General features: G+C 45.3%; 2 protein-coding genes across 2 annotated transcripts in view; both read left to right on the top strand.

The window, feature by feature from the left end:
• Positions 1-1,552: 1,552 nt before the first annotated feature.
• Positions 1,553-20,189, top strand: TMEM50B (transmembrane protein 50B). Its single transcript, XM_075263510.1, has 7 exons — positions 1,553-1,612; positions 3,275-3,408; positions 6,594-6,706; positions 11,283-11,350; positions 12,350-12,442; positions 13,053-13,110; positions 15,583-20,189. The coding sequence occupies exons 2-7, from the start codon at positions 3,310-3,312 to the stop codon at positions 15,626-15,628; spliced, it is 477 nt and encodes a 158-aa protein (XP_075119611.1). The 5' UTR covers positions 1,553-1,612; positions 3,275-3,309; the 3' UTR covers positions 15,629-20,189.
• A 3,848-nt stretch (positions 20,190-24,037) lies between these two features.
• Positions 24,038-26,142, top strand: part of LOC142194018 (interferon alpha/beta receptor 1-like) — a 47,151-nt gene continuing 45,046 nt past the window's right edge. Inside the window, exon 1 of the mRNA XM_075263046.1 lies at positions 24,038-24,210. Coding sequence (XP_075119147.1) covers positions 24,138-24,210 — 73 coding nt within the window. The 5' untranslated portion in view covers positions 24,038-24,137. The remainder of the gene's footprint in view (positions 24,211-26,142) is intronic.

The following is a 26,142-nucleotide window of genomic DNA, read 5'->3' as shown; positions in this document are numbered from 1 at the left end:
ATGAAACTGGGGGCAGAGATGGAGGGGGGACATGAAACTGGGGACAGAGATGGAGGGGGGACATGAAACTGGGGACAGAGATGGAGGGGGGACATGAAACTGGGGACAGAGATGGAGGGGGGACATGAAACTGGGGCAGAGATGGAGGGGGGACATGAAACTGGGGGCAGAGATGGAGGGGGGACATGAAACTGGGGGCAGAGATGGAGGGGGGACATGAAACTGGGGCAGAGATGGAGGGGAGACATGAAACTGGGGACAGAGATGGAGGGGGGACATTAAGCTGGGGACAGAGATGGAGGGGGGACATTAACCTGGGGGCAGAGATGGAGGGGGGGGGGCATGAAACTGGGGGCAGAGATGGAGGGGGGACATTAAACTGGGGACAGAGATGGAGGGGGGACATTAAGCTGGGGACAGAGATGGAGGGGGGAGGGCATGAAACTGGGGGCAGAGATGGAGGGGGGACATTAAGCTGGGGACAGAGATGGAGGGGGGGGGGCATGAAACTGGGGGCAGAGATGGAGGGGGGACATGAAACTGGGGGCAGAGATGGAGGGGGGACATTAAACTGGGGGCAGAGATGGAGGGGGGACATGAAACTGGGGGCAGAGATGGAGGGGGGACATTAAGCTGGGGACAGAGATGGAGGGGGGGGGCATGAAACTGTGGGCAGAGATGGAGGGGGGACATGAAACTGGGGGCAGAGATGGAGGGGGGACATTAAGCTGGGGACAGAGATGGAGGGGGGACATTAAACTGGGGGCAGAGATGGAGGGGGGACATTAAACTGGGGACAGAGATGGAGGGGGGACATATAATTTATGGGTAACTGTAGGAGGATTATACTGTGTGGGGGTGCATGGAAATTGAATGAGAATGGGCGGAGCCAACATAAAGTGGGCGGGGCTAAATTCGCAGTGGCGCGCTGTGCACGCCGCACATTTTGTCCCTCTTTCTGTTCTTCAAAAGTTGGGAGGTTTGGGGTCAGTGAATGAAAAATAAAACCAGTATGGCTTTTGAAAGGTCAAAAAAATACAATAAAAAAATTAAATATGGCAGGAAAGGGTTAAAACCAACGTAAACGCTTCACGGAGGCGTCATCAGATCCAATGGGTCCACATGACGGACATCCTAATACAATGGTAATATACCACATATTAGGAAAACAACTATATAAGGGCAGATTTATAAAAACTGACTTTAAGAAAAAAACAGCCCTTAGCAACCAACCACAACTTTTATTTAAAAAAAACACCAACTGGTTTCTACAGGCAACACAGTTTGACCTAACCTGGCATTGTATGTGCTCCTTATAGGTTCAATATGTTTTAGGTAGGAAGGAATATAGAAAATTTTTAGGAATATTTTTGTACAAAAAGTTTTTGTCCACATGAAATAAAGTTTGGACGAAAAAAAATAATACTTTCCTGTTAGTGTTGCGCGCGCGCATGACAATCACAACATGGCCGCCGCGTGAAGCCAATCAGCGGCCTGTAGGCAATGATTGGATAATGTGAGCCCCGCCCCTGGACGCCGTGACGTAGTATCGGTAGATTCCTGCCCCAGATGGAAATAAGAGTAGTGTGAGCCGAGCGGCCGGACTGCGGAGGTAAGTTATACACCCCTTCAGTGCCGGGCTGGTGACGACAGAGCCTATCCATCTCCATGCTGCTGTCAACTGCTGGGTGTTGTAGTACCATCAGCCGTAAAGTGACCTGTCATGGTGGTGAATCTTTTATTATGACCTCTCCTAATGATAGGCATGGACCAGATTGGCTATGGATGTTCTTATAGGGTCAGGTCCAGGGAAACCATCAGCAAGATGCAAGACTGACCATTGCACAGCCTGTGCTGATGGACTGGAGGGAACTGCATCATAAGATTGGCCCTCAGATCTGACAAATCTATCATATAGTCGCAACGGGCAAAATGAGTCGATGATCACGGCTATGTGTGGGGAGTATGCGCACGTTACCGCCATATAGTCATGGACGCACATCGCCACGTTCTCCGCTTTAAGCTTGGGTTAGAGGCGACGATGTGCGGAGATCAAATGTCAACACGCTGTTTTTGACCGCTATATGTCACTTTTGGTCCCTGGCGGTAAAGGGGCATTTGGCGATCAGCAAATTGTAGGCCATCAATATCACATCAGTGGGGGTCCGCCATCAGGACCCCCACCGAACAGCTGATCAAAGGGGCCTGGTGTTCATGCGGGTGTTGTGGACTCACTTGCAGGAGCCCACGTAACATGTGATTGTCAGGGGTGCTCAGGATCTGCCCCCTAATAATCTGATACTGAGGGTAGACTGATTCAGGACTTATATATTGATAAGCTATCTTTAAGATAGGTCATCAGTATGTGATTGGTGGATGTCCGTCACCCAGGACCCCGCTGATCAGGCCACAGCGTTCAGACCTCTTTACTAAATACCGAGCACAGCGCCATATATATTGTAGGGACTGCAGTATTGCAGCTCAGCCCTATTCACTTGATTGGGACTGAACTACTGCTGTACCTTGTGACCGATGAACATGACATCATCAGACAGCTGATCGGCAGGGGTACCAGGTGTCAGACCCCCGCCGATCACATATTGATGTACATCTAAATTAAACTGAGTAATACACACCTTACCCCACAGCTCCTGTGACGCCGCTCCCCGGGTCCCCGCCTATCCTTCTATCCTGACCTCCAGGGATGACTTTTTAAAATCAAAATGTGACATCATGGCTGCAGTGGTCACACATCCATGTGGAAACATCTTTATTGCAGGCCAGGATACAAGAACCTGTGGCAGATCGGTAAAGAGAGTATGATTCAGACCACTGTGGACCATTCTGTAAATCCCATCAATATTCGGTGTGACCTTTGCCCTTTGGAGGAGGAGTCCTGGAAGTGATGATACGGCCCCCACAGATATAGCCCTGATCTCATCATCATCCAGTCTGTCTGGGATGACATGAAGAGAGACGGATTGGAGCAAGCAACATCCACAGAAGATCTGGGCTTAGTTCTCCAAGATGGCGGCGGGAACAACCCAAACTGTCTGCAAATACCGAGAGGAACTGATGGAAGGCAAAGGTCACACCAAATATTGATGGAATTTACATTTCTCTTTTCTTCATTTTGTACATCAACAAAAATAAATGATTAACCCTTCTAGTTCTGAAACCATTCTTACTTTGCAGCATTGTCTCCACACATGCCTACAACTTTTGCACACCACTGTATACCCGTCTATCTAACAATCCTCTCGTTTCTCTCCAGTTAATGACACAGCCCCTCACAGACAGCTAGTGAAGATGGCCGGGTTCCTGGATAATTTTCGATGGCCGCAATGTGAGTGCATCGACTGGGGCGAGAAGCGGAATACAATCGCGTCCGTGGTCGCCGGCGTGCTGGTAAGTAATGTGTTATGGGTTTTTTTATCTACTTTTGAAATCCCTACTTGTTTGGATGGTTTATTGACAATGATTTGTTAGCAAAATGTCCTCCAGGCGTCGGCTCTATGGATGGGTTCACACTACTGTTATTAATGTCCGTTGCTGTCATCTGTCATTGGATAAGTGCAATGGACAGGGCTCGTTCACACGTGAACAAAGGGGCAGATTTTGGCTCGCCGCGTCTCTCTCTGTGTCAAAACCCGCGTGGGCGCTGCACATTTGAACTGACCCTAACCCCTTTGTGCAAAATCACATACGTGTACGTGATTAGGTGCGAGGGACTGTATGGAGAGGGCTCAGGAGGGATGTCGTGAAGAGACAGAAGGGTTTGAGAAAACCTACAGCTACAGAAGGTTCCGGAGGGTCTGAAAGGAACAAAAAAAAATTAAATAAATTAATAAAAAAGTTTTAAGTATAAAACACAAAAATGGTAAATTTTAAATCTCCCCCTTTCCCCTAGATCACATCTAATATTAAACAGAAACCCTTTAGGTCTCCGGCGCTCAAAAATGACCAGAACTATTAAAATTGAAAAATATTTCTCCCATACGGTGAACGCTGAAAAGATGAAAAAATCTAAATGGTCAAATGGCCTCCTAAAAAAAAAAAAAAAAAAAATGGAAAAAAAATCAAACCATCAGAACCATCCCCTAAACGGTATCAATAAAAACGCCATCTTGACCCAGATAAAGAGACGCCGCACACAGCTCCGTACACGAAAATATGAAAAAGTTACAGGCAGCACAATATGGCGGCACAAGGAAATATTTCTATTTTATTTTAATATTTCTATCTTCTTCTGCATCCTCCCCTTCCTTCTTTGGCTTGACGTCGGACACCTGCGCTGTACGCTCTGTTCGGCAAACTTTGCCAAACGTACTGCGCATGCCCACAGCCATAGTGCCGACACCGCAATTTCACGCATGCGCAGTACGTTCGGCGAAGTTCGCTGAACAGAGCGTACTGCGCAGGCGTCCGACGTCAAGCCGAAGAAGGAAGGGGAGGATGCAGAAGAAGACAGAGGCAGTGCTGGAGTCGGTTTTTGAGCAGCAATGGGGACGCCCCCATCACATTTCCTACGCTGGGGACGCCCCCATCGCTGTGAGGGAACTAATTAGCATACCGGTACAAACCGGTATTTCGAATGAACGGCGCGGTGGCGATCACTTCCAAAGGTAGGAGACGAATAGCCTTTCTAAAGGCTATTCCGACGTGTTACCTAGAAAAAAAAGTTTTTCAATGGTAGAATCCCTTTAAGGGGTTAATTTGTGGGAGGCTGATGGAGCCACCCCCCCACTGGTGCTCCATTCACATGGGAGACTATTGGTCCTCCTAATCATTGGTGAACCCGGAGGTCAGACCCCCCAGTGATCGGACGCCTCTCCCCTGTCCTTTGGATAAGTAAGTGTCCATAATGGCACAATCCCTTTAAACTAAACAACCCCTTTAAAAACTGTAGCTCAGGCTTATAGATAGGGAAACCTTCTCTCTGACACCTATATACCCCGATAGGTTGTAACATCTTGAAATGGTTAAATTCCTTACCGCACATGGTGGCCATCTTCCTTCAGGTGTCTTAAAATAGTCCTATTGTTCTATCGTGAGTGATGTCAGACGTCTTGCACGGATGTTATGTCTTGGAGATGTCTGTAATGGGGTTTTCTGTAAATACATCTGAATCATTGTCCATTAGTTATCCATGTATGACGTGTCCGAATAACCACCATGCAGAGGCGCAACTAGGAAAGCGAACCTTTGGCATGGGGCCCCTACATGAGCATTGTGCCCCAAATATGGCACCTCTCTGCCATTGCCACCTGATGTGAATACCTCCAAGAAGGAGGCCAAACATGGTTGCCAGGGTAGATTCTTGGGCCACTCTGCAGGCTCAGCGGGATAGATTCACTAATATAACATTCTGCACTTTTCATGCCACACTCTAGATACAATCATATCTAGATTTGTCGCACCACCGCGGGCCTGTGTGTGCGGTTTATAGAAGGCGGTGAGTATTGTAAGGTGCTGCCTGGGGAAAAAATGTCCCTTTCCCTCTTATCACGATCACTGGCACTTCTATGTAGATCTGATATTTACCAATGACGCTCGTTAAAGTTCACTCTACAGGGATCGTCCTAGAAGGACTTAAAGGGATATTGTGTTTTCTTGAATTCATAGTTCTGTTATCCATAGATAACTGTGTCCCTGTGACAACACTTCCTGTCTTCTGGCTGTGTCTTGTCATAAGGACATCGCTTGGATCCAGATCACGTTCATAGCATTGTAAATACTGAGCTGCCACTATTCAACCACTTAAGGCAAAGGCGTTCCTGTACTGTGTACTGCGCAGTATGTATATAACTTTGCTCAGAGGTCACAGTAGTCACGTGCTGTTTATGAAGAGGTCACTACTGAGACCTGTTATGGGTTGCAGCCGTTCCTTAGCAGAAATGGGGCGTCACTGGTGAAGTCAGCTGGAGATTAGAGAGGAGCGAGTACTATTCGAAACGGCCGTTTCGAATGGCACGCACCCATAGGAATGAATGGAAGCGGCCGGCACGCAGACTTTGCTGGCGGCCAGGCACTTAACCCCCTGCGTGCCGGCTGCATCCATTCATTGCTATGGGTGCGTGCTATTCGAAACGGGAGTTTCGAATAGTACTTGCTCATCCCTACTGGAGATCAGAGGAACTGAGTTGCCTGTGTCTTTAACTAGCATTCTTAATTTTTACATATCTGAGTGATTTTATAAGTTTACAATGAAGTCTATGGAAAGGATAGAGACAGAGATAAGAGGCCATCTACAGCTTTAAATGAGTCATTTCTGTCAGGAGAAGGCTGGATTGTAATTCCTGATAACACAGCTGTGTTATGAAAGAGAACTGTCTCTCCATAATGCAGATGTCTCCCTGCTTTGAGCTCCTCCTCCTCTCTCCATAGATTTCTATTATACAGATTTGATCAGTGGCAGAAGGAGACAAATAAGTGAAGACACAGACACTTTTCTATAATAAACTATATTACAGAGCTTGTTCCCTTCACTTGCACTACAGATTTATAAAAATACAAGTATACTTACACAATGCACAATGTGAACCTACCCAATGATTTTCCTCTGCAATATGTTTATTATGCCTCCGCTTCAGTTTTTTTCAGGCTGGTGGATTATGATCGATGCTGCGGTGGTATATCCTAAACAGGAGGACCTGAATCATGCTTTTCACACGTGTGGGGTCTTCTCTACGGTGGCGTTCTTTATGTAAGTTGGAGGTGTACTCAATGCAGATATTTATTTATTATACTTACTTATATAGCGCCATCATATTCCGCAGCGCTATACAGACATTGACAGTCACTGTCCCATATAGGGCTCACAATCTAAATTCCCTATCAGTATGTCTTTGGTGTGTGGGAGGAAACCGGAGTACCCGGAGGAAACCCACGCAAACACGGGGAGAACATACAAACTCCTTGCAGATGTTGTCCTTGGCAGGATTCGAACCCGGGACTCCAGTGCTATCCATTGAGCCACCGTTCTGCCCGTATAATGGGATATGTTGCTGCTTCGTTATTATTAAAGTTGTGTGCAGTTCCATCTGTATGTTTGAGGATTTCAGTGAATGGGATCCACTGCCATTGCTATAGGACACCCATTTCCAAATACCCTATTAGGTCTTCTGGAGGGCCTGACTTCTCCATACATGGGTGATCAATTGGCAGGTAATATTTTGTTTCCCCTTTAGTGGCGATTAGGGGTATTAAACCCCTACTGTCCAGTTCCCTCTGCTATGGTAGAAATTGCTTAAGGTTTCACCTTATTGTCTATGAATTTCTAATTTTTAAGTACCATTCTGGGGAGAAAGGGAAATAAATACCAGCCGACGGGACAAGAAAAGACACCCAATACTTGTAAGACGTGTGAGAGCTTTCATAATGACTTCACAACACTCCTTCATTTTATAGTATCAGGTCTTGGAATTCATCTAGATTCCATCTAATGGGAATAATGCTTTTCAGTGTTGCTTCCAATCAGAATTGCCATACCATATCAGGAGTGCATACATTATATGTTGCTTATGTGCACAATACCCTCACCCAGACACAAAAGCTTTAGCTTACATCTCTCTGTAATGCTTCGTTCACACTTGCGCCCCTGTCCTTTCCGCCGGGACGGAAACTTTACCATGCATGGACCGCGCATCACAGGACTATGGTTGCGATTGAGTAAGCAGGATGACTGACAGCAAGCAGAGATCTGGAAAACTGAGGAATTGATACAGAAAGTTTATTGGAGAATTGTACAACTTTTCATTATACAAATAATATTTATTTGCTGACAGTCCCTTTAGTAATGTGAAGGAAGTGACTGTGACGGGAGTAAGGCGTCATGTTTGGTACTTTGATCCGTGCCGTATTACATGTGACTGTCCTACACCCTGTCAGTACATGCAGACATCACACGTCACCTGCTCTTCCATTGCCTTTCCAGTCCTCGGTAAACTTGTCCCTTCATGTTATTGACTTTGCCTTTCCCTGCAGCTCTTGTTTGGACTTTCCCAGAAGGTCCTGATAGTGGATTATTCAGTAACCATTCATTGCATGTGGCTATGCGGAAGCCTTATCTGCCGGGACTAGTGAGAGGAGCGACGTATAGAGGAACACAACACCTAGACAGGAGTGACACTATAGAGGAACACGACACCTAGACAGGAGTGACACTATAGAGGAACACGACACCTATACAGGAGTGACACTATAGAGGAACACGACACCTATACAGGAGTGACACTATAGAGGAACACGACACCTATACAGGAGTGACACTATAGAGGAACACGACACCTATACAGGAGTGACACTATATGCTCTGTCTAGGGGTCGTGTTCCTTTGTAGTGTCAGCCCTGTCTACAGGTCGTGTTCTTCTATAGCATCACCCTTGTCTAGGGGTCGTCTTACTCTATAGTGTAATTCCTGTCTAGGAGTCGTGTTCCTCTGTAGTGTCACCCCTGACTAGGGGTCGTGTTCCTTGATGGCATCACTCCTATCTAGGGGTCGTGTTCCTCTGTAGTGTCACCCTTGTCTAGGGGTCGTGTTTCCCTGTAGTGTAACTCCTGTCTAGGGGTCATGTTCCTTAATGGCATCACTCCTATCTAGAGGTCGTGTTCCTCTGTAGTGTCACCCCTGTCTAGGGTTCGTGTTCCTCTACAGCAGGGGTCCTCAAACTTTTTAAACAGTGGGCCAGAGGCAGAGTAGGTCGCACAGACATCGGGAGCGGTGCCCTCCAATAGGTAAAGTGAAGTGCGCTCCATGGCCTGGCCCGAGCTCCCCAGGAGCTTCATTATAAATGCACGCTGGCCGGTGTTGTCGGCAGGGCCAGACAGAAGTGCTTGGCGGGCCGCATGTGGCCCTCGGGCCGCAGTTTGAGGACCCCTGCTCTACAGGTCGTGTTCCTCTATAGTGTCACCCTTGTCTAGGGGTCGTATTCCTCTACAGTGTAATCCCTGTCTAGGGGCCGTATTCCTCGATAGTGTCAGCCTTGTCTAGGGGTCTTGTTCCTCTATGGTGTCACCCCTGCCTAGGGGTCATGTTCCTCTGTAGTGTCACTCCTGTCTAGGGGTCGTGTTCCTCTATAGTGTAACCCCTGTCTAGGGGTCGTGTTCCTCGATGGCATCACTCCTATCTAGGGGTCAAGAAATATGGATGCCCTTAGTGTTATTTAGTCTGCAGCAGTTTCTGCATGATCCTGATCTCAAAATCCCTGTAGAAATCCTGCAATAAACACAGGGCTATTGCTGTTGGCTTAAATATCCTTTGTCCTTCTACAGACAGGGCAGTGGGGGGAGGCTCCTGCTGCAGCCAGCTGTCTTACAGCCAGGTACAGGACAGTGAGGAGGAAGACGGGAGACATGGCTGGTCTCCTGGGACATAGAGAACATATATACTGTATATATGGGTTAATGGTTCACTTTTGTCAATGACAAGAGAAGTGTAAATCCCATCAATATCCAGTGCGACCTTTGCCCCATCAGTTCTTCTCAGTACTTGCAGACAGTTTTTGACAGAACTGGGCAGGGAGGTTGTTCCCGCCGCCATCTTGGAGATCTAAGCACAGATCTTCTGTGGATGTAGGCTTGTCCAATCCAGACAGACTGGATGATGTTGAGATCAGGGCTATATCTGTAGGGGCCGTATCATCACTTCCAGGACTCCTCCTCCAAAGGGCAAAGGTCACACCAAATATTGATGGGATTTACATTTCTCTTTTCTTCATTCACTTCATTTTCTTAAGTAAACTATTAACCCTTCTATTTCTGAAATCATGCTTACTTTGCTACATTTTTTCCATGTGTGCCTACAACTTTTGCACAATATGGTATTTATCACATTTCATTGTAATAAGAAACAAAATGGGGAAGTGAAGGAGGGAAATAAAGGGGGGAAGTGCTGGTTTATTTCCTTATTTTTGTGTATTTTATGTATTTAGTAGCTGATCATAGACACTGACCGACCATTTGTAAGATCCTGTCTGTGCAGCTGCTGATCCCTGTTTTCCCCTGCAGACTTCCTTAAGGGATTTTGCCAAAAGAGGACCATACTTTATATAGTCATTTTTTGTAGATATGTCAGTACACCCTTTGCTGATGCTCAGACGTCAGGGACTCCAGTGTTAGCAATAGGTGCCGTGTGATGTCCTCCTGTAAAGGAGCATAAAACCTGTGGTCATAAACTGTTGATCGTGACTTGGGGTGCGGTCAGCAGGCACTGGGAACAAGACATGTTAAAATGTTTGGCCACTAAGGTTTATCTCTAGGATAACCCACCCCATGGTGTTTAAGATGGGCCACCAATCCTCAAAATGAAGGGGTTGTACCTCTAGCACAGCAATGCCCCCCGGCCACCAATCGTGCTGGGCCAAGGAAGGGTAACGATCCCTATGAAAGTAAATGTAACAAACTAATCATCTAATGATTACATAATATCAATAATTCTATAATGTAAGTAAAAAAAAAAATCAGCATTTTATTTTTAGGCCAGAATTGGTAACTTTTTTCCTCCGACTCCACAGCCCTGATTATTAGATGGCGAAACCTATTTTAAGGGAACCTGTCAAGGCCATTTAGGACACTAAACCACCCACAGATCCTTATGGATCGGGGATTTAGGGCCCCAAATTGCTCTGTTCTAAAGCTATCCACTAAAAATAAAATAAAAACCTTTATCCTCCCCTGCTGCTGTCCTCCCCTCACAGCGTGGTTCTTTACTGAAGTCAGGAGAGTACACCTCAGCTGCAGTGCGCATGCGCTGAACCTCAGGTACATCCCTGGCTTCACTGGAGAACTGCGCAGGCGCCGGGAGCACCAGAGAGGAGTCTGATGAGATTCATCTCTAGGGAAGTATAAAGGTTTTTTTTTTTTTTTTAAATGGGGGCACGGATGGGTTTACAGCAGGGCAATTTGAGGCACTAAACCCCGGTCCATTAGGACTTGTGGGTGGTTTAGACACTAATGGCGGCTGTAAACTGCATCAGAATTAGTTTTTTTTTTTCACAAGTAGATGGGATTAACTTTGTTAATTTTTGACCATTTGGTATGTGCAGGCATTGTGGAGCCAGGCCAGCTGGCTGTGTGTCCGCATACTGTGTCGTGCTTTGGTGCGGCTGCTCCATGTGGTCTTTCCATACGAGCTCCTCACATTACCATTCCAGCCTGAGCTTTCTTTATCCCAGTGATTCATGTGTGAATTATGTTTTGCCACAGGCGACATTCAGGTTTAGTAGGTTTTTCCTGACGTCTTGGAATGATTTCCTGTAACCGGCTTGTCCTTGTCTCCACAGGATCAATGCTGTATCCAATGCCCAGGTGCGAGGTGACAGCTACAGTGATGGCTGTCTGGGCCGAACAGGTCAGTACCTATCCGAGAAGTCAGATTCTCTTGCCCCAAATATAGGTAATAATTTTAGTGGTTATAGCTATCCCCTTCTTTAAAGGGGTTGTTCTGTTGGGGACACTTATCCCCAATTGACAGGACAGGTAATAAGTGTCTTACGACTGGATCCTCCAGTGATCAAGGGACCGAAAGTCCCTCCAAGGCCTCCTTGTGAATGCAGTAATAATGTGCTTGCATGACCTGCGCTCCATTTACATCTATAGAGCTGCAGGCGCTGTCGGAGATTAGTTTTGGCGGCCCCATAGATGTGATTTATTTCCCCGCCCTCCTGGCACACTCAACCTATTGTTCGTAACTATGTTTTCTGGAAGAAAGCAGCCATGGTTTAATAATGTTGGGCAACCCCTTTAAAGGGTACGTGCCAATAGATATTAGTGGTGGAGCCAAGATTGTCACAACTTTGTAAAATGAAGGGACTTCGTGTTTTAATGACCACAATGCTCTGCCTCGATTATTCGATTGGTTATGACAAAAACAAATGTATAGTGCTGGTGCTTCGTTATAAGAATCAGCAGGACAGTCAGCTACGTGAAGGCATTGCACAGACTCTACAACAAAATGAGAAGACGTCTGTAATGAAGACTGTTTAGGATGTTGTTTAGTTTTGCGTTTAGGAAGGACATAAACAATAAAAAAAAATCACTGCACAGAGTTTATAGTCATTAAAGGGGTTGTTAAAACGGTGCTGAGAACTAGGAGTGAGGTAAAATGAAAAATAATACTTGCCTACTACGTAGTCCTCGGTTTGGGCAAGAAGTGTTCTGTTCCAGGGATGAAAGTGTAGAGGGTTACGTGACAGCGGAGGCCAGTGACATATTAGTAGTGCAGTCGCCAGTACCCTGCATGTGACCACTGAGGCCTGATATTATTTTGGTCTTCTCAATAACCGCCATTGGACATCGGTCGGTACCAGCTACAACTAAATTTCCAATTCTACTCCTCTTTGCTCCGCAGGTGCTCGGATCTGGCTCTTTATTGGCTTTATGATGATGTTCGGATCACTCATTGCTTCCATGTGGATCCTTTTTGGAGCTTATGTCACACAACGTAGGTATCCTGGTGTCCCTTATCCTAATACGACATTACACATGGCAACCAACAAGGCTTCAGCTGACATTCTTAAAGAGCCACCAAAAAAGAGATCTTCTATTAGCTGCTATGGGCGATTGCACTTCTGGTTAGCCTGTGTGCAGTTTATTTACGGGGACGTTCACATGTAAGAATTTGATGCTGAATTTCAAGAATCGGAAGCTTATTTTTTCTGCTTGACAAAAACCAATGAAGATTTTGACGCGGAATTTGAAGAAGATTGGCTATAAAGGTATATTTTGAGTTTATTAGGCAAGGCCAAATTGGATTTTGACAAATTCTACCTCCTGGGCATCTCGATGGAAGTTCTCAGGTGGAAATCGCCTGAAGAACAAGCAGGACACGTATTTTTTCCGCTAGCCGAACTGTCTCCCATTGAAATGAATAGGAGGCGGATTCCAGATGTCATTTAAGGCGGATTCTACCTCAAATTCAGCATCAAATTGCTGAATGTGAACACCCCTTAGTCTCCTGGCATGGTCAGTAAGGACACCGGTGTTGACTATACTGCTTTCACCTAAAAATATGTTTCACGTGTTCCATAATCCTGTTTATGTCCCTTCTCTAGATGTCAATGTCTACCCGGGCCTAGCTGTATTTTTCCAGAATGCGCTGATATTTTTTAGGTAAGTTTCCTGTTGTTCACCCTGTCCAGTTACTTGGATTAAAAAAAAGTAATTTTGCAAATAGTCTTCATTGAAAATGTACCGTTACGGCCTACAGCTTTCTATGGTAACAGACTACAAACAAGGCCTGTGTAGTCTGATCCTACAGCCATACTAGCTTGCATCTGCCTTTCTTCTTGCGCGCCTATAGACAGAAGAGTAGGGTTGAGCCGATCCTGACTTTTCAGGATCGATTTTACAATCCGATTTCCGATCATTTTTCATTCGAACCCGATTCCGATCCCAATGCAAGTCAATGGGATTTTTTTATTAATCGAAGATCGGATTTTAAAAGCAATCCTATTCACTATACAGCATGGAATCTAACAATTGTTAGAATCCACGCTGTGTAGTGAATCACAAAGTAGCCAGAGGATTTTTTTTTTAATCCTCTGGCTACTTAGTCCCCCCTGGTGTCCACTTACCTGCAGAGATGGCTGCTCCGGTGTTCTTCTTCGCCTCGCTGCCGCTCCACGCTGCAGTCTTCTTCGCCTCGCTGCACCCTGCCTCCCAGGTTAGGAGAGTGTGGGCGGATACTGGGAGGGGAGATGTCACGTCTCCCCCGCCCTGTACCCGCCCACACTCTCCTAACCCGCCCACACTCTCCTAATCTGGGAGGCAGGGTGCAGCGAGGCGAAGAAGAGCAGCGTGGCGCGGCAGCGAGGCGAAGAACACCGGAGCAGCCATCTCTGGAGGTAAGTAGCTACTAGAGATGTCCCTTTAGTCTCCCATTAGAATGAATGGAGGCAGCCGGCGCGCAGGGGGTTAAGGCTGTGTGCCGGCTGCTTCCATTCATTCCTATGGAACCGCAGCGGAGCCTTCACACTCAGTATTCACTATATACTCAGTGTGAAGGCATTGTGGGAAATACTACCGATCTCGATCCCACCTAAAAAGATCGTGTTCAGAATTCCGATCGCGATCGTGAAATTTTCGGAATCAGATTTTTTCCGAACACGATCGCTCAACCCTACAGAAGAGGGGTTGCAAAGGAGTCATATGTGAATGCAGGATGATAGTACCACTTTTTTTTGTCTGTAAACATGGAAACACATTAGTCTCTACAGGAATTGTAGACCCCCCCCCCCCCAAAAAAAAAAACAAAAAACCTCCAACTGGTATTATATCTACTAATAGGGCACGAGGTAGTATCTTATATACATTTCTATTCATATCACATTTTTGGGACCTGGCTCTTGATTCTCCGTCCCTATATTGAATTCTGTGGAGATGATCGTCGCCGTATGTTGACTTCTGTTCTGCAGAGGGGTGAGGGGTCAGGATTTGGGGTTGGCCCCTATTACACATTTAGTGCATATCCTCTGGTTGTATATGAGGACAGATATTCTGCTAGAAATCACCATTTTCTCTGGATCCACTGTCGGCCTGTGTTACTATTGTATATCTGCAGCCCCATATACAGACCGTAAGCCGGACAGCAGTAGTCAGCATTCTGTTGTTGGATTTGCAGGACAGCAGCAGGGAATCTGAATCCGCACACCCACAGCCTTGTGATCTTGATACTGTAGCGTTCCTACTTGATAGCTGATAAGTCATTATTAGGCGTTCCGGTGTATGCAGATTCCTCCTACATCATTACAGGATAAAATCTAAACCTACTCCCTTGCGAGACTAGTTATCTATTCCAGTGCACTCAACATTAGTCCTTGAGTTGATGCCAAGTCATTTTGCAAGTTTAGTAAAAACATATCTGCATTCTTCTAAAAAACAAAAACAACAAACAGCGCCACTCCTATTCACAGGTTGTGTGTGGAATTGCAATTCCTTTCACTTCAATATCAGACCAATAGGTGGTGCTGTTTTTCTGATTGCGCACAACCCCTTTTATATTGTGCGCAGACTATTGTAGATAACATCCGTGTTTTGGGGCCAGGCGGTTCTGATGTTGTTCGGATACGCTCACATAGCTGTGGAAATCCTGCTAGTGGCCGAACGATTTCCTATTCACTTCAAGGGCTGGATCGGGAAAGGCCATTATTTTTCTGCTAGCTAATAATTTATCATTTTGCAGTGGATTTTGTCCTGTGAAGTTGCCCTTATGTTACCCATCAGGGTTTAATTCATCTTGTGCTCCTTGACGGATTCATTTTCTTACCCATCGTTAGCCTGATCCTCCTCGCAATATTCTACACTGGGTTTTTGCCTACACTTGATGGCCACTTCACAAAGTGAACCACAGCTGTAGTCAACCACATGACAGCCGATCATGCCTGGGGTAGATGGAGTAGCCATTCATTTCTCTGCAGCGGCCACTACAGGAGGAGAGCAGTATTGCATACTGTCCACAGACTATAAGGACTGATCTATTTCCCCTAAAGCCAGACTCATGTTGACTATCTGTCCGCACCGGCTCTCTGCTCTTGCAATTACTTGTCCGGAAACTAACACATTTTTTTTTCCTGTGATTTGCAGCACCCTCATCTACAAGTTTGGAAGAACTGAAGAACTCTGGTCATGAAGCCATCGTCCGCCATCTTTTCTTAGTTAGAACGTTCTGCCGTCTTTTCTTCGCTGGTTATGTTTTATACATATCTGTCACATCTCCAAATACGATCTGAGGGAGGGTCTTGGCTCCCGATGGTTAATCCACGGACTAGTCTAGATGGGTTTATAGACCATGGCGCCTCTTGTGGCGGTTCAACCAATGGGATCACTCATATGAGGATGACCCCGATTCCTTGAAGGAAAAGTCTTGTGCTTTTATTTTGCAAATACTGTTAAAAAATCTCCTATTGTTTTGTGTCTCCATCTCTTCTTCAGGACTATATGTCTATAAGTAGGGGACGGACATAACGCAGTGTGCGCAGGATCTGACTACAGAGAGGGGAGTTTGTAGTCTAGCCACGGCGACGCATAAGATATAGACTGAAAATGATAAGAGATTTTTAATTAAGATTATTTGCGAAGTTGCTTCAATTTTTATTTTAGATACACTGGAATTTTAGAAATTTTTTTTTATGAAGGTGGACTTTTCCTTTAAATTTAGGAGGGCCCCAAAGCAGTGGTCCTCCGTCCGTGGCCCGTGGTTAAAATACTTATGTTCCAAAAATTCCAAGACAGACTAGTGTCCATTTATTAGCCAACCTGCTGTGAACAAACCCCCGTAGTGACCGCCTGCCATGTTGTCGAATGAGACCCCAACATCAGCACGGGGGAGCATGCAGTTGTCATAAGGCTAGGGTTAGTCAGTGACTATGGAGGCTTCCTGCAGTGTAATTGTGGTAGAGCAGCTTGCCATTGCTTTACATAGGTAGAACAAGTCTGTCATGGCATTGCATTTTGTCATGTAGCTCCCGACTTAAAGGGACCATTCAGAATTAGGAAATGGAAAAAGCGCCACTCTTGTCTATGGGCTGTGTCTGGTATTACAACCCACTCAACTAAATATTGCAGTACTGGATATGGAACCCGGGTAACAGTTGTACTGGATTTGGAAAAATTGGAGCAAATCCTGTTTTTCAATTCTGGACAGTCCCTTTAATGGCTGAACAAGTGACCTCAGATAGGACATTTAAAGGGAAATGTCCTGCCATTGTGCTTCAGTGCTGGAATCCAATGAATGCTGCATAGTATCAACCACAATAGCCATATAGAGAGATACAATCAAAACGGGGGGGGGGGGGGGGGGTTCTGGGAAAGCTTATTTATTGTACATTCTAGTGTGAGCTGCTGTGTTTGATGTCTTTTATCCCCCGATGTCACCATGTCGCATGTCTTTTATTACTATTCTATGTATTGCCTTGTACTAAACCACAAATCTGTCACCATTATAATCTCACTTTCCTGATTAGATAATTGCATGTTGGCGCTGGTGAGCGGAGCCTTGTGCACACGTTCCATGCAAGGGCGCCCTCTGCTGGTGGAGGTTTTTGTTGCCACATTTTTTTTTAATGTGGACTAAAAAAAAACGGCATCTCAGAATATATTGTTTGGGGCGAAGGGGGTGCAGAAAAATTTCTGAACATGTCACAGTGACATCACATGACCGTGGCGGCTCATTACTGTGACCGTAGCTCTGCAGCGCTGTGCAGTGGTTGATGTCTAAAGACGTCATGTCGTTCCGCATTTTGAAGGGAATGTGCTACATAATTTTTTTAAGAATTAAAAAAAATAATCCATGTCAATATATTTAAAATAAAAGTAGTATATTTTGCAATTTTTACTCTGGCCATGAAGCCTAATAATAGACTGACAATTGCCAATTCTGTAGGGGTTTTCTTTTGTAGCAGTTACCTCATTTGCATTACAGACAGTATTACAATGGCAGATAACACCATTGAGCCATCAGCACCATATTGTTTTAATAAGTAAAAAATAAAATGGCAACACATTCTCTTTAAGGCTGAGCACTGTCAGAGGATGAACCAGTGGGCCATGGCTGCAGAAATGATTTAATGATAAGTTATGAGCACCTCACAGAGTAACGTGCCACTCATTTAGACACGTATACACGTGTCAGAGCACGGTGCTTCAAAACAGATCCCATTGATTTCAATGGGTGCCAGCTTACGTGCGCTACACATTGAAATCAGTGGGAGGCTTTGTAATTGACTTCAATGTGTTACGAGCGTAATCCGGCAGCCATTGAAATCAATGAGATCTGTTTTGAAGTGTCGCGCTCTGACACGTGTAGACTAGAGGTGAGCGGCGCGTTACTCCATGAGAACGGAGCCTAAGGAGACAGGAGCAGCTGACAAAGAGTCCCTTAAAAATGGCCGTCATGTCATGTTCCAATTCCTCTGCCAGTGACCACATCATCTGTAAAATGAATAGGACTGAGCTGCAACATGGTCATGTGACCAACGAACATGATGTCACTTCCTGAGAAGAGGGAGTCAGCCATGGTGTCTAAAATTGCACAACCCCTTTAAAGGGGTTGTCTTTGATAAGCCAATCCCTTTTATTTAAAAAAAATAAAATAAAAAAATAACCTGACGAATGTCACATTATGATCGCTGCCCAAACACTTTTTACCTTCCGTGTTGTCAAGTTTTTAATGGTTTAGTCAGACTGGTTAAAGCAAGTCCATAGCAACCAGTCTTATCTTAGGGTATGTTCACACGGCAGAATTTGCATTTCGCGCGACGGGGTGCCGATACAGTGCGTTGGCATCCCATCGTGGCAATCTGCTCCAGATTAGGCGCAAATGAATGGGCCTAGTTGGGAGCGAGTCTCGCGCCGGAGCGGAGTCAGTCGCAGAATCCGCAGCAAGATCAGCTCGCTTCTTTTTTCCACTAGCGGTAAAAAAAAAAAACGCTAGCGGAAAAAAGAAGCAAGCGGCTCCCATTGAAATCCATGGGAGCCATTCCTGCCAGCGGATTTTGAGGTGGATTTCGCATCAAAATCCGCTTCCACAAAAACTCTGTGCGAACATACCCTTACTGTATCTTCTGCTGAATTGCCACTTGGCAGTATTCACTCCGCCCTTTTCAGCCTCACTTTCTGCTGTATTAATCCCCCGGTTTTTTATATAGCAGTTAGAGGACCCCTTTATGTCCATACAAATAATGTCAGACTGTAGTAGGTGTGTTCATTTTCACCATCTAGTTTCTTATATTTATTCTTTGTAGGTATCACGTTATAATATATGTTTAGAGAATGGATATTTCAGGAGCCAGGAGTTATAAGGGTATCCTGATGACACCAAATTACCCCCCTGTCACAGGATAGAGGGACACCTCGCTGATCGGTGGGGAACAAGTTGGGCAGCGCGCCCCACTCCATTCAGTTCAGTAGGACTGCCAGAGATAGCCAGGTGTTGTGTTTCCTGTATCTCCTGCGGTCCCATTGAAGTGAACAACCCCAGTGGTTGTGATTGGTGCAGATCCCATTGAACAATTAGTTCTCCTCTCCTTTGAATAGGGGGTAACTTTGAATTGTTAGAATACCCATTTTAAAGACGACCTTTCATGTCCTCTGGCACATGTGGTTTTATGTTCAGCACACTGTCGGCTTTCCCGTTATGTGCCCTGGTGCAAAAGATATCGGTGCCATTACCAATATCTCTTCACTGTCAGAAGGGCGTTTCTGACAGTCTAGCCGGGCTGTGAGGGATGCCCCTCCTGACAGTACTGTCCGTAGCTCTTACTGTCAGAGGGGGCATTCCTTACCGCCCAGCCATGACGCTTCAAAATCTTCGAATACCCATTTTAAGTTACCTATGGGGAGGTCGGTACTCTCGTTTCTCTGCTTATCTTGCTGATGCTGCGACTCTCGGTCACATGACTGACTCCGATCTACTCATTCGGCTTGCGGCCCAAGTAGAGGGGAGTTGGTGATGTCAGAGCGGCTGCAGGGGAGAAGAGGAATGAGACCTTCGGCCTCCCCAGCTGCCCTTCTCATAGGTAACGTCTGGGGTGTATATTAGTAAAGCTTATTCAATGAAAGGTTATCGGACAGCCCCTTTCAGAGCCACTATGTGGTGTGTGTGTGTGCAATATATATATAATCAGATTTTCCACCGCAGGTCGCAAAGTCCACAGAGTTTACAGCAGCTGCAAAGTCGATGAGATTTCATCCATACACTGCACAAAAATCTGCTACGAAAACTGTAGACTTTAGACTATAAATTGATATGTTGCGGCCTTTCAGAGTGCTTACGGTGAAATGTGCGGCATCTTCATAGCAATTATGCAAGAAATCCAGTGGAAAATCCACAGGATATACCGTACGCCCCTTTGGGCCTAGTCGAAAGGCTTTGTCCTTGCACAGCATTCCTCCACCATTAAGCCGGCCATACAGACTACTGATGTACAGAGCAGGGAAGTGTGGGTCCGGTATAGGTACAGTATATACTATCCGTTTATGATGGAGTCAGAGGCACAGGACATGAAGCCTGGTGTGGATACCTGTGATCTGGAAAGCTCTGGAACTACCTTTGTGCCCACCGTAAATCTACTGTATAATAACGTATATGAATGTAAATGACTGCCTCGGCTTTGTTACTGTAGCACTGTGCGTCCTACAAATATATCCTTGTAACTTGCAGCTTGATCTGTAATAAAAGCCGCCTGTGAATATAATAATGTGGTGATGGTGTGGTCTTTGTGCTCTTTGGTTGATCAAATATTGGGGGCTATAGGAGGGGCATTCTGTATGTCAGTCTTAATCCATACCCCCTTGGTGCTAACTGCACTTGGACTCTTAATAATAGAAGCATGCGCCAGAATTGAAGTTTATGCCAGTCAGGAACTGGCGCAGATTATAGCAGGGAGCGGCAACGCCTCTCCTATTACTTGTATAGGCGCTCCTCATCCGCTAAGCACCTCCTGACATCCGGAGACTACTGCAACAACTGATCTGTGCGGGGTCTGGGTCTCACACCCTACACATCACAGCCTGTGGATAGGTCATCAGTATGAAAACTTAATTTGGAGCTGAATACTCCTTTAGTGAGGAGCTGGAGTGAGATTTCTGACATAAGTTATACCTCCTTTTTGGTACAATTTTGTTAATTCAAACTTGGAGTGTGGGAGAAAACCCACACAAACACAGGGAGAATATACAAGCGCCTTGCAGATGTCCTTAGTAGGATTCAAACCCAGGACTCCAGTACTGCAAAGCTACAGTGCTAACCGGATGATCAGTGTGGGATCAAGATGTCTATCTAATGTCTATTTATCTCAGATGTATCTATATAACTATGAATCTGTCTTATATCAATCTTGTACTTGCATATCTATCTCCTATCTATCTATCTCCTATCTATCTATCTATCTATCTATCTATCTATCTATCTATCTATCTATCTCCTATCTCTCTCATATCTATCTATCTCCTATCTATCTATCTACACTCACCGGCCACTTTATTTGGTACACCATGCTAGTAACGGGTTGGACCCCCTTTTGCCTTCAGAACTGCCTCAATTCTTCGTGGCATAGATTCAACAAGGTGCTGGAAGCATTCCTCAGAGATTTTGGTCCATATTGACATGATGGCATCACACAGTTGCCGCAGATTTGTCGGCTGCACATCCATGATGCGAATCTCCCGTTCCACCACATCCCAAAGATGCTCCTCTATTGGATTGAGATCTGGTGACTGTGGAGGCCATTGGAGTACAGTGAACTCATTGTCATGTTCAAGAAACCAGTCTGAGATGATTCCAGCTTTATGACATGGCATTGCATTATCCTGCTGAAAGTAGCCATCAGATGTTGGGTACATTGTGGTCATAAAGGGATGGACATGGTCAGCAACAATACTCAGGTAGGCTTTGGCATTGCAACGATGCTCAATTGGTACCAAGGGGCCCAAAGAGTGCCAAGAAAATATTCCCCACACCATGACACCACCACCACCAGCCTGAACCGTTGATACAAGGCAGGATGGATCCATGCTTTCATGTTGTTGACGCCAAATTCTGACCCTACCATCCGAATGTCGCAGCAGAAATCGAGACTCATCAGACCAGGCAACGTTTTTCCAATCTTCAATTGTCCAATTTCGATGAGCTTGTGCAAATTGTAGCCTCAGTTTCCTGTTCTTAGCTGAAAGGAGTGGCACCCGGTGTGGTCTTCTGCTGCTGTAGCCCATCTGCCTCAAAGTTCGACGTACTGTGCGTTCAGAGATGCTCTTCTGGCTACCTTGGTTGTAACGGGTGGCTATTTGAGTCACTGTTGCCTTTCTATCAGCTCGAACCAGTCTGGTCATTCTCCTCTGACCTCTGGCATCAACAACGCATTTCCGCCCACAGAACTGCCGCTCACTGGATGTTTTTTCTTTTTCGGACCATTCTCTGTAAACCCTAGAGATGGTTTTGCGTGAAAATCCCAGTAGATCAGCAGTTTCTGAAATACTCAGACCAGCCCTTCTGGCACCAACAACCATGCCACGTTCAAAGACACTCAAATCACCTTTCTTCCCCATACTGATGCTCGGTTTGAACTGCAGGAGATTGTCTTGACCATGTCTACATGCCTAAATGCACTGAGTTGCCGCCATGTGATTGGCTGATTAGAAATTAAGTGTTAACGAGCAGTTGGACAGGTGTACCTAATAAAGTGGCCGGTGAGTCAGTCTATCTATCTATCTATCTATCTATCTATCTATCTATCTATCTATCTATCTATCTATCTATCTATCTATCTATCTATCCCTCTATCTCCTATCTCTCTCATATCTATCTCATATCTATCTATCTCATATCTATCTATCTATCTATCTATCTATCTATCTCATATCTATCTCCTATCTATCTATCTATCTATCTATCTATCTCATATCTATCTCATATCCATCTATCTATCTATCTATCTATCTATCTATCTATCTCATATCTATCTCCTATCTATCTATCTATCTATCTATCTATCTATCTATCTATCTATCTATCTATCTATCTTTGCATATGGTTTCCCTTCATAGAAAAGTAACGTAAACAACGTATGGCTATGTAGCCATACCACTATAGCCATGGCCCGCTGCGCTCCGTGTGTAACCGTTATGTTAGCGGTCTGCCTATCCGTTGTTCTGATCCTCTAATGAACCCGAGTATCGGAGAGGCAGCATTACTGGGAACCCTGTGTAATAATATCTGTCCTGGTTTCCGTGTGCTGACAAGTCTTGGTATTGTACAATGATTTCGGTGAAACAGAATTCTCTCTGTGACCACCATGTGCGAGGTGTTACTTGGTTCTTGAGGATGTGGTTTGCCCACTTTGTTTTTTAAGCATTTAGAGAATTTCTCACCCTGGAAATAATTTGCAAAGTTTCCATTTTCTTACTCAGGTGTTATATAATAGATCATATGCGTAGCTGATTCTTCCTTCGCCCCCTTTAGCGTTAGAGCTGAGCTTTTATGTGGTGTGATGGATTATATGGGTCCACATGGACTGTAGGTCTGTGATAACCGGCCAGGCCTGCTGTGAATATGTCATTGAAGTCATACAGGAAGGTTTTGTGGTTATTACATCATGGGCTGAGCTGCGCCTGTTTTGCCTCCCGTAAAAATCTGAATAAAAAGCGATCAAAACCATGTATGTTAGGGGCCACACGGTGGTTCAGTGGTTAGCACTGCAGTCTTGCAGCGCTGGAGTCCTGGTGTTCAAATCCCGCCAAGGGCAAAAAACCATCTGCAAGGAGTTTGTATGTTCTCCCCGTGTTTGCATGGATTTCCATCCCATATTCCAAAGTCATACTGATAGGGAAAAATGTACATTGTGAGGCCTATGTGGGGCTCACAATCTACATTAAAAAAAAACCAAAAAACCATGTACGTTATAAATAAAAAGTGCATCTGTCTGCGCAAAAAAGTCGCCTTATACAGCCCCGTACACGGAAATATAAGAGTTACGGGTGTCAGAGTATGCTGACTGCAAGAATTTTTTTTTCTTTTGCAAATTTTTGGATTTTTTAAGGACTTAAAACATAAAAAAAGATATTCATTTTGTATCCCCCTAATTGTGCCGCCCCATAGACGACAGCTGACCCCCTATTCACAGAATTGCGTGACCTGCGCCCCATTCATTTCACGGACCTGAAAGTCAATGGGTACATAAAAAAAAGGTCGTTGTCTGTTTCACGTCTGAGAATTGGCGCAGTTGTGTGAATATATCTGTCATGACTATGGAGGAATACAACCTACTTGGCACTATTCAGGGCACTTCTTACCCAATGTCTTGAGACACAATTTACAACTATTTAAGGAACTGAGACAGATAAAAGGGGAACATAAAAAAATTCCCTAAAATACCCTGTTCCTCATCTTTACAAAGCGAAAAACATTAAACTATCCGCAAAGAATCTGAAAGCTCAGTTCATTTTTGTCCCTGTTTCCGCGGCCATTTTTCTGAAGTCCGTGCGATACTTTACAAGGGGGCTTTGACTTCAACAAGATGGCCGCTGACGTAGCTGTTGGGAGACAATTCTCCGAATGTCTAGGAAAGGAGCTGACCGCCTCGGGGGCGGGAGGGATGAAAGGAGAAGAGGAGTATTATTAATTTGGTGACAGATATGAGGAAGATATGGCGGGACGGCGCGTCACCCTGCTGCTGCTGCTGGTTATACGGATGGTTGCCATGGCAGCCGCGACAGAAGGTCAGTCACACTGAGAGTGAATGAATGTGGTGCAGTCTGTGCCCAGTGACTACTATATACTGCCCTGTAACTACTATATACTGCCCTGTGACTACTATATACTGCCCTGTGACTACTATATACTGCCCTGTGACTACTATATACTGCCAGTCTGTGCCCAGTGACTACTATATACTGCCCTGTAACTACTATATACTGCCCTGTGACTACTATATACTGCTGGTCTGTGCACAGTGACTACTATATACTGCCAGTCTGTGCCCAGTGACTACTATATACTTCCAGTCTGTGCCCAGTGACTACTATATACTGCCAGTCTGTGCCCTATGACTACTATATACTGCCCTGTGACTACTATATACTGCCAGTCTGTGCCCAGTGACTACTATATACTGCCAGTCTGTGCCCAGTGACTACTATATACTGCCCTGTAACTACTATATACTGCCCTGTAACTACTATATACTGCCCTGTGACTACTATATACTGCCCTGTGACTACTATATACTGCCCTGTGACTACTATATACTGCCAGTCTGTGCCCAGTGACTACTATATACTGCCCTGTAACTACTATATACTGCCCTGTGACTACTATATACTGCTGGTCTGTGCACAGTGACTACTATATACTGCCAGTCTGTGCCCAGTGACTACTATATACTTCCAGTCTGTGCCCAGTGACTACTATATACTGCCAGTCTGTGCCCTATGACTACTATATACTGCCCTGTGACTACTATATACTGCCAGTCTGTGCCCAGTGACTACTATATACTGCCAGTCTGTGCCCAGTGACTACTATATACTGCCCTGTAACTACTATATACTGCCCTGTGACTACTATATACTGCTGGTCTGTGCACAGTGACTACTATATACTGCCAGTCTGTGCCCAGTGACTACTATATACTGCCCTATGACTACTATATACTGCCCTGTGACTACTATATACTGCCCTGTGACTACTATATACTGCCAGTCTGTGCCCAGTGACTACTATATACTGCCCTGTAACTACTATATACTGCCCTGTGACTACTATATACTGCCAGTCTGTGCCCAGTGACTACTATATACTGCCCTGTGACTACTATATACTGCCCTGTGACTACTATATACTGCCGGTCTGTGCCCTGTGACTACTATATACTGCCCTGTGACTACTATATACTGCCAGTCTGTGCCCTGTGACTACTATATACTGCCATGTGACTACTATATACTGCCCTGTGACTACTATATACTGCCAGTCTGTGCCCAGTGACTACTATATACTGCCAGTCTGTGCCCAGTGACTACTATATACTGCCAGTCTGTGCCCTGTGACTACTATATACTGCCCTGTGACTACTATATACTGCCCTGTGACTACTATATACTGCCCTGTGACTACTATATACTGCCAGTCTGTGCCCAGTGACTACTATATACTGCCAGTCTGTGCCCTGTGACTACTATATACTGCCAGTCTGTGCCCTGTGACTACTATATACTGCCCTGTGACTACTATATACTGCCCTGTGACTACTATATACTGCCCAGTGACTACTATATACTGCCAGTCTGTGCCCAGTGACTACTATATACTGCCCTGTGACTACTATATACTGCCAGTCTGTGCCCAGTGACTACTATATACTGCCCTGTGACTACTATATACTGCCCTGTGACTACTATATACTGCCAGTCTGTGCCCTGTGACTACTATATACTGCCCTGTAACTACTATATACTGCCCTGTGACTACTATATACTGCCAGTCTGTGCCCTGTGACTACTATATACTGCCCTGTGACTACTATATACTGCCCTGTGACTACTATATACTGCCAGTCTGTGCCCTGTGACTACTATATACTGCCCTGTAACTACTATATACTGCCCTGTGACTACTATATACTGCCAGTCTGTGCCCTGTGACTACTATAT

The sequence above is a fragment of the Leptodactylus fuscus genome, chromosome 2 (assembly GCF_031893055.1).
Source record: "Leptodactylus fuscus isolate aLepFus1 chromosome 2, aLepFus1.hap2, whole genome shotgun sequence".
Classification (NCBI taxonomy): Eukaryota; Metazoa; Chordata; class Amphibia; order Anura; family Leptodactylidae; genus Leptodactylus; species Leptodactylus fuscus.
The sequence above is the reverse complement of the archived record's forward strand: the minus strand, read 5'-3'. Positions and strand labels throughout refer to the sequence as shown.

Excerpts from the sequence above, each read along its gene's own strand:
- TMEM50B (XM_075263510.1), top strand. The coding sequence starts at position 3,310 with ATGGCCGGGTTCCTGGATAATTTTCGATGGCCGCAATGTGAGTGCATC. Across the intron at positions 3,409-6,593 it reads CCGTGGTCGCCGGCGTGCTG|TTTTTTTCAGGCTGGTGGAT; the intron begins GTAAGTAATGTG and ends CCTCCGCTTCAG. Across the intron at positions 11,351-12,349 it reads TGGCTGTCTGGGCCGAACAG|GTGCTCGGATCTGGCTCTTT; the intron begins GTCAGTACCTAT and ends TTTGCTCCGCAG.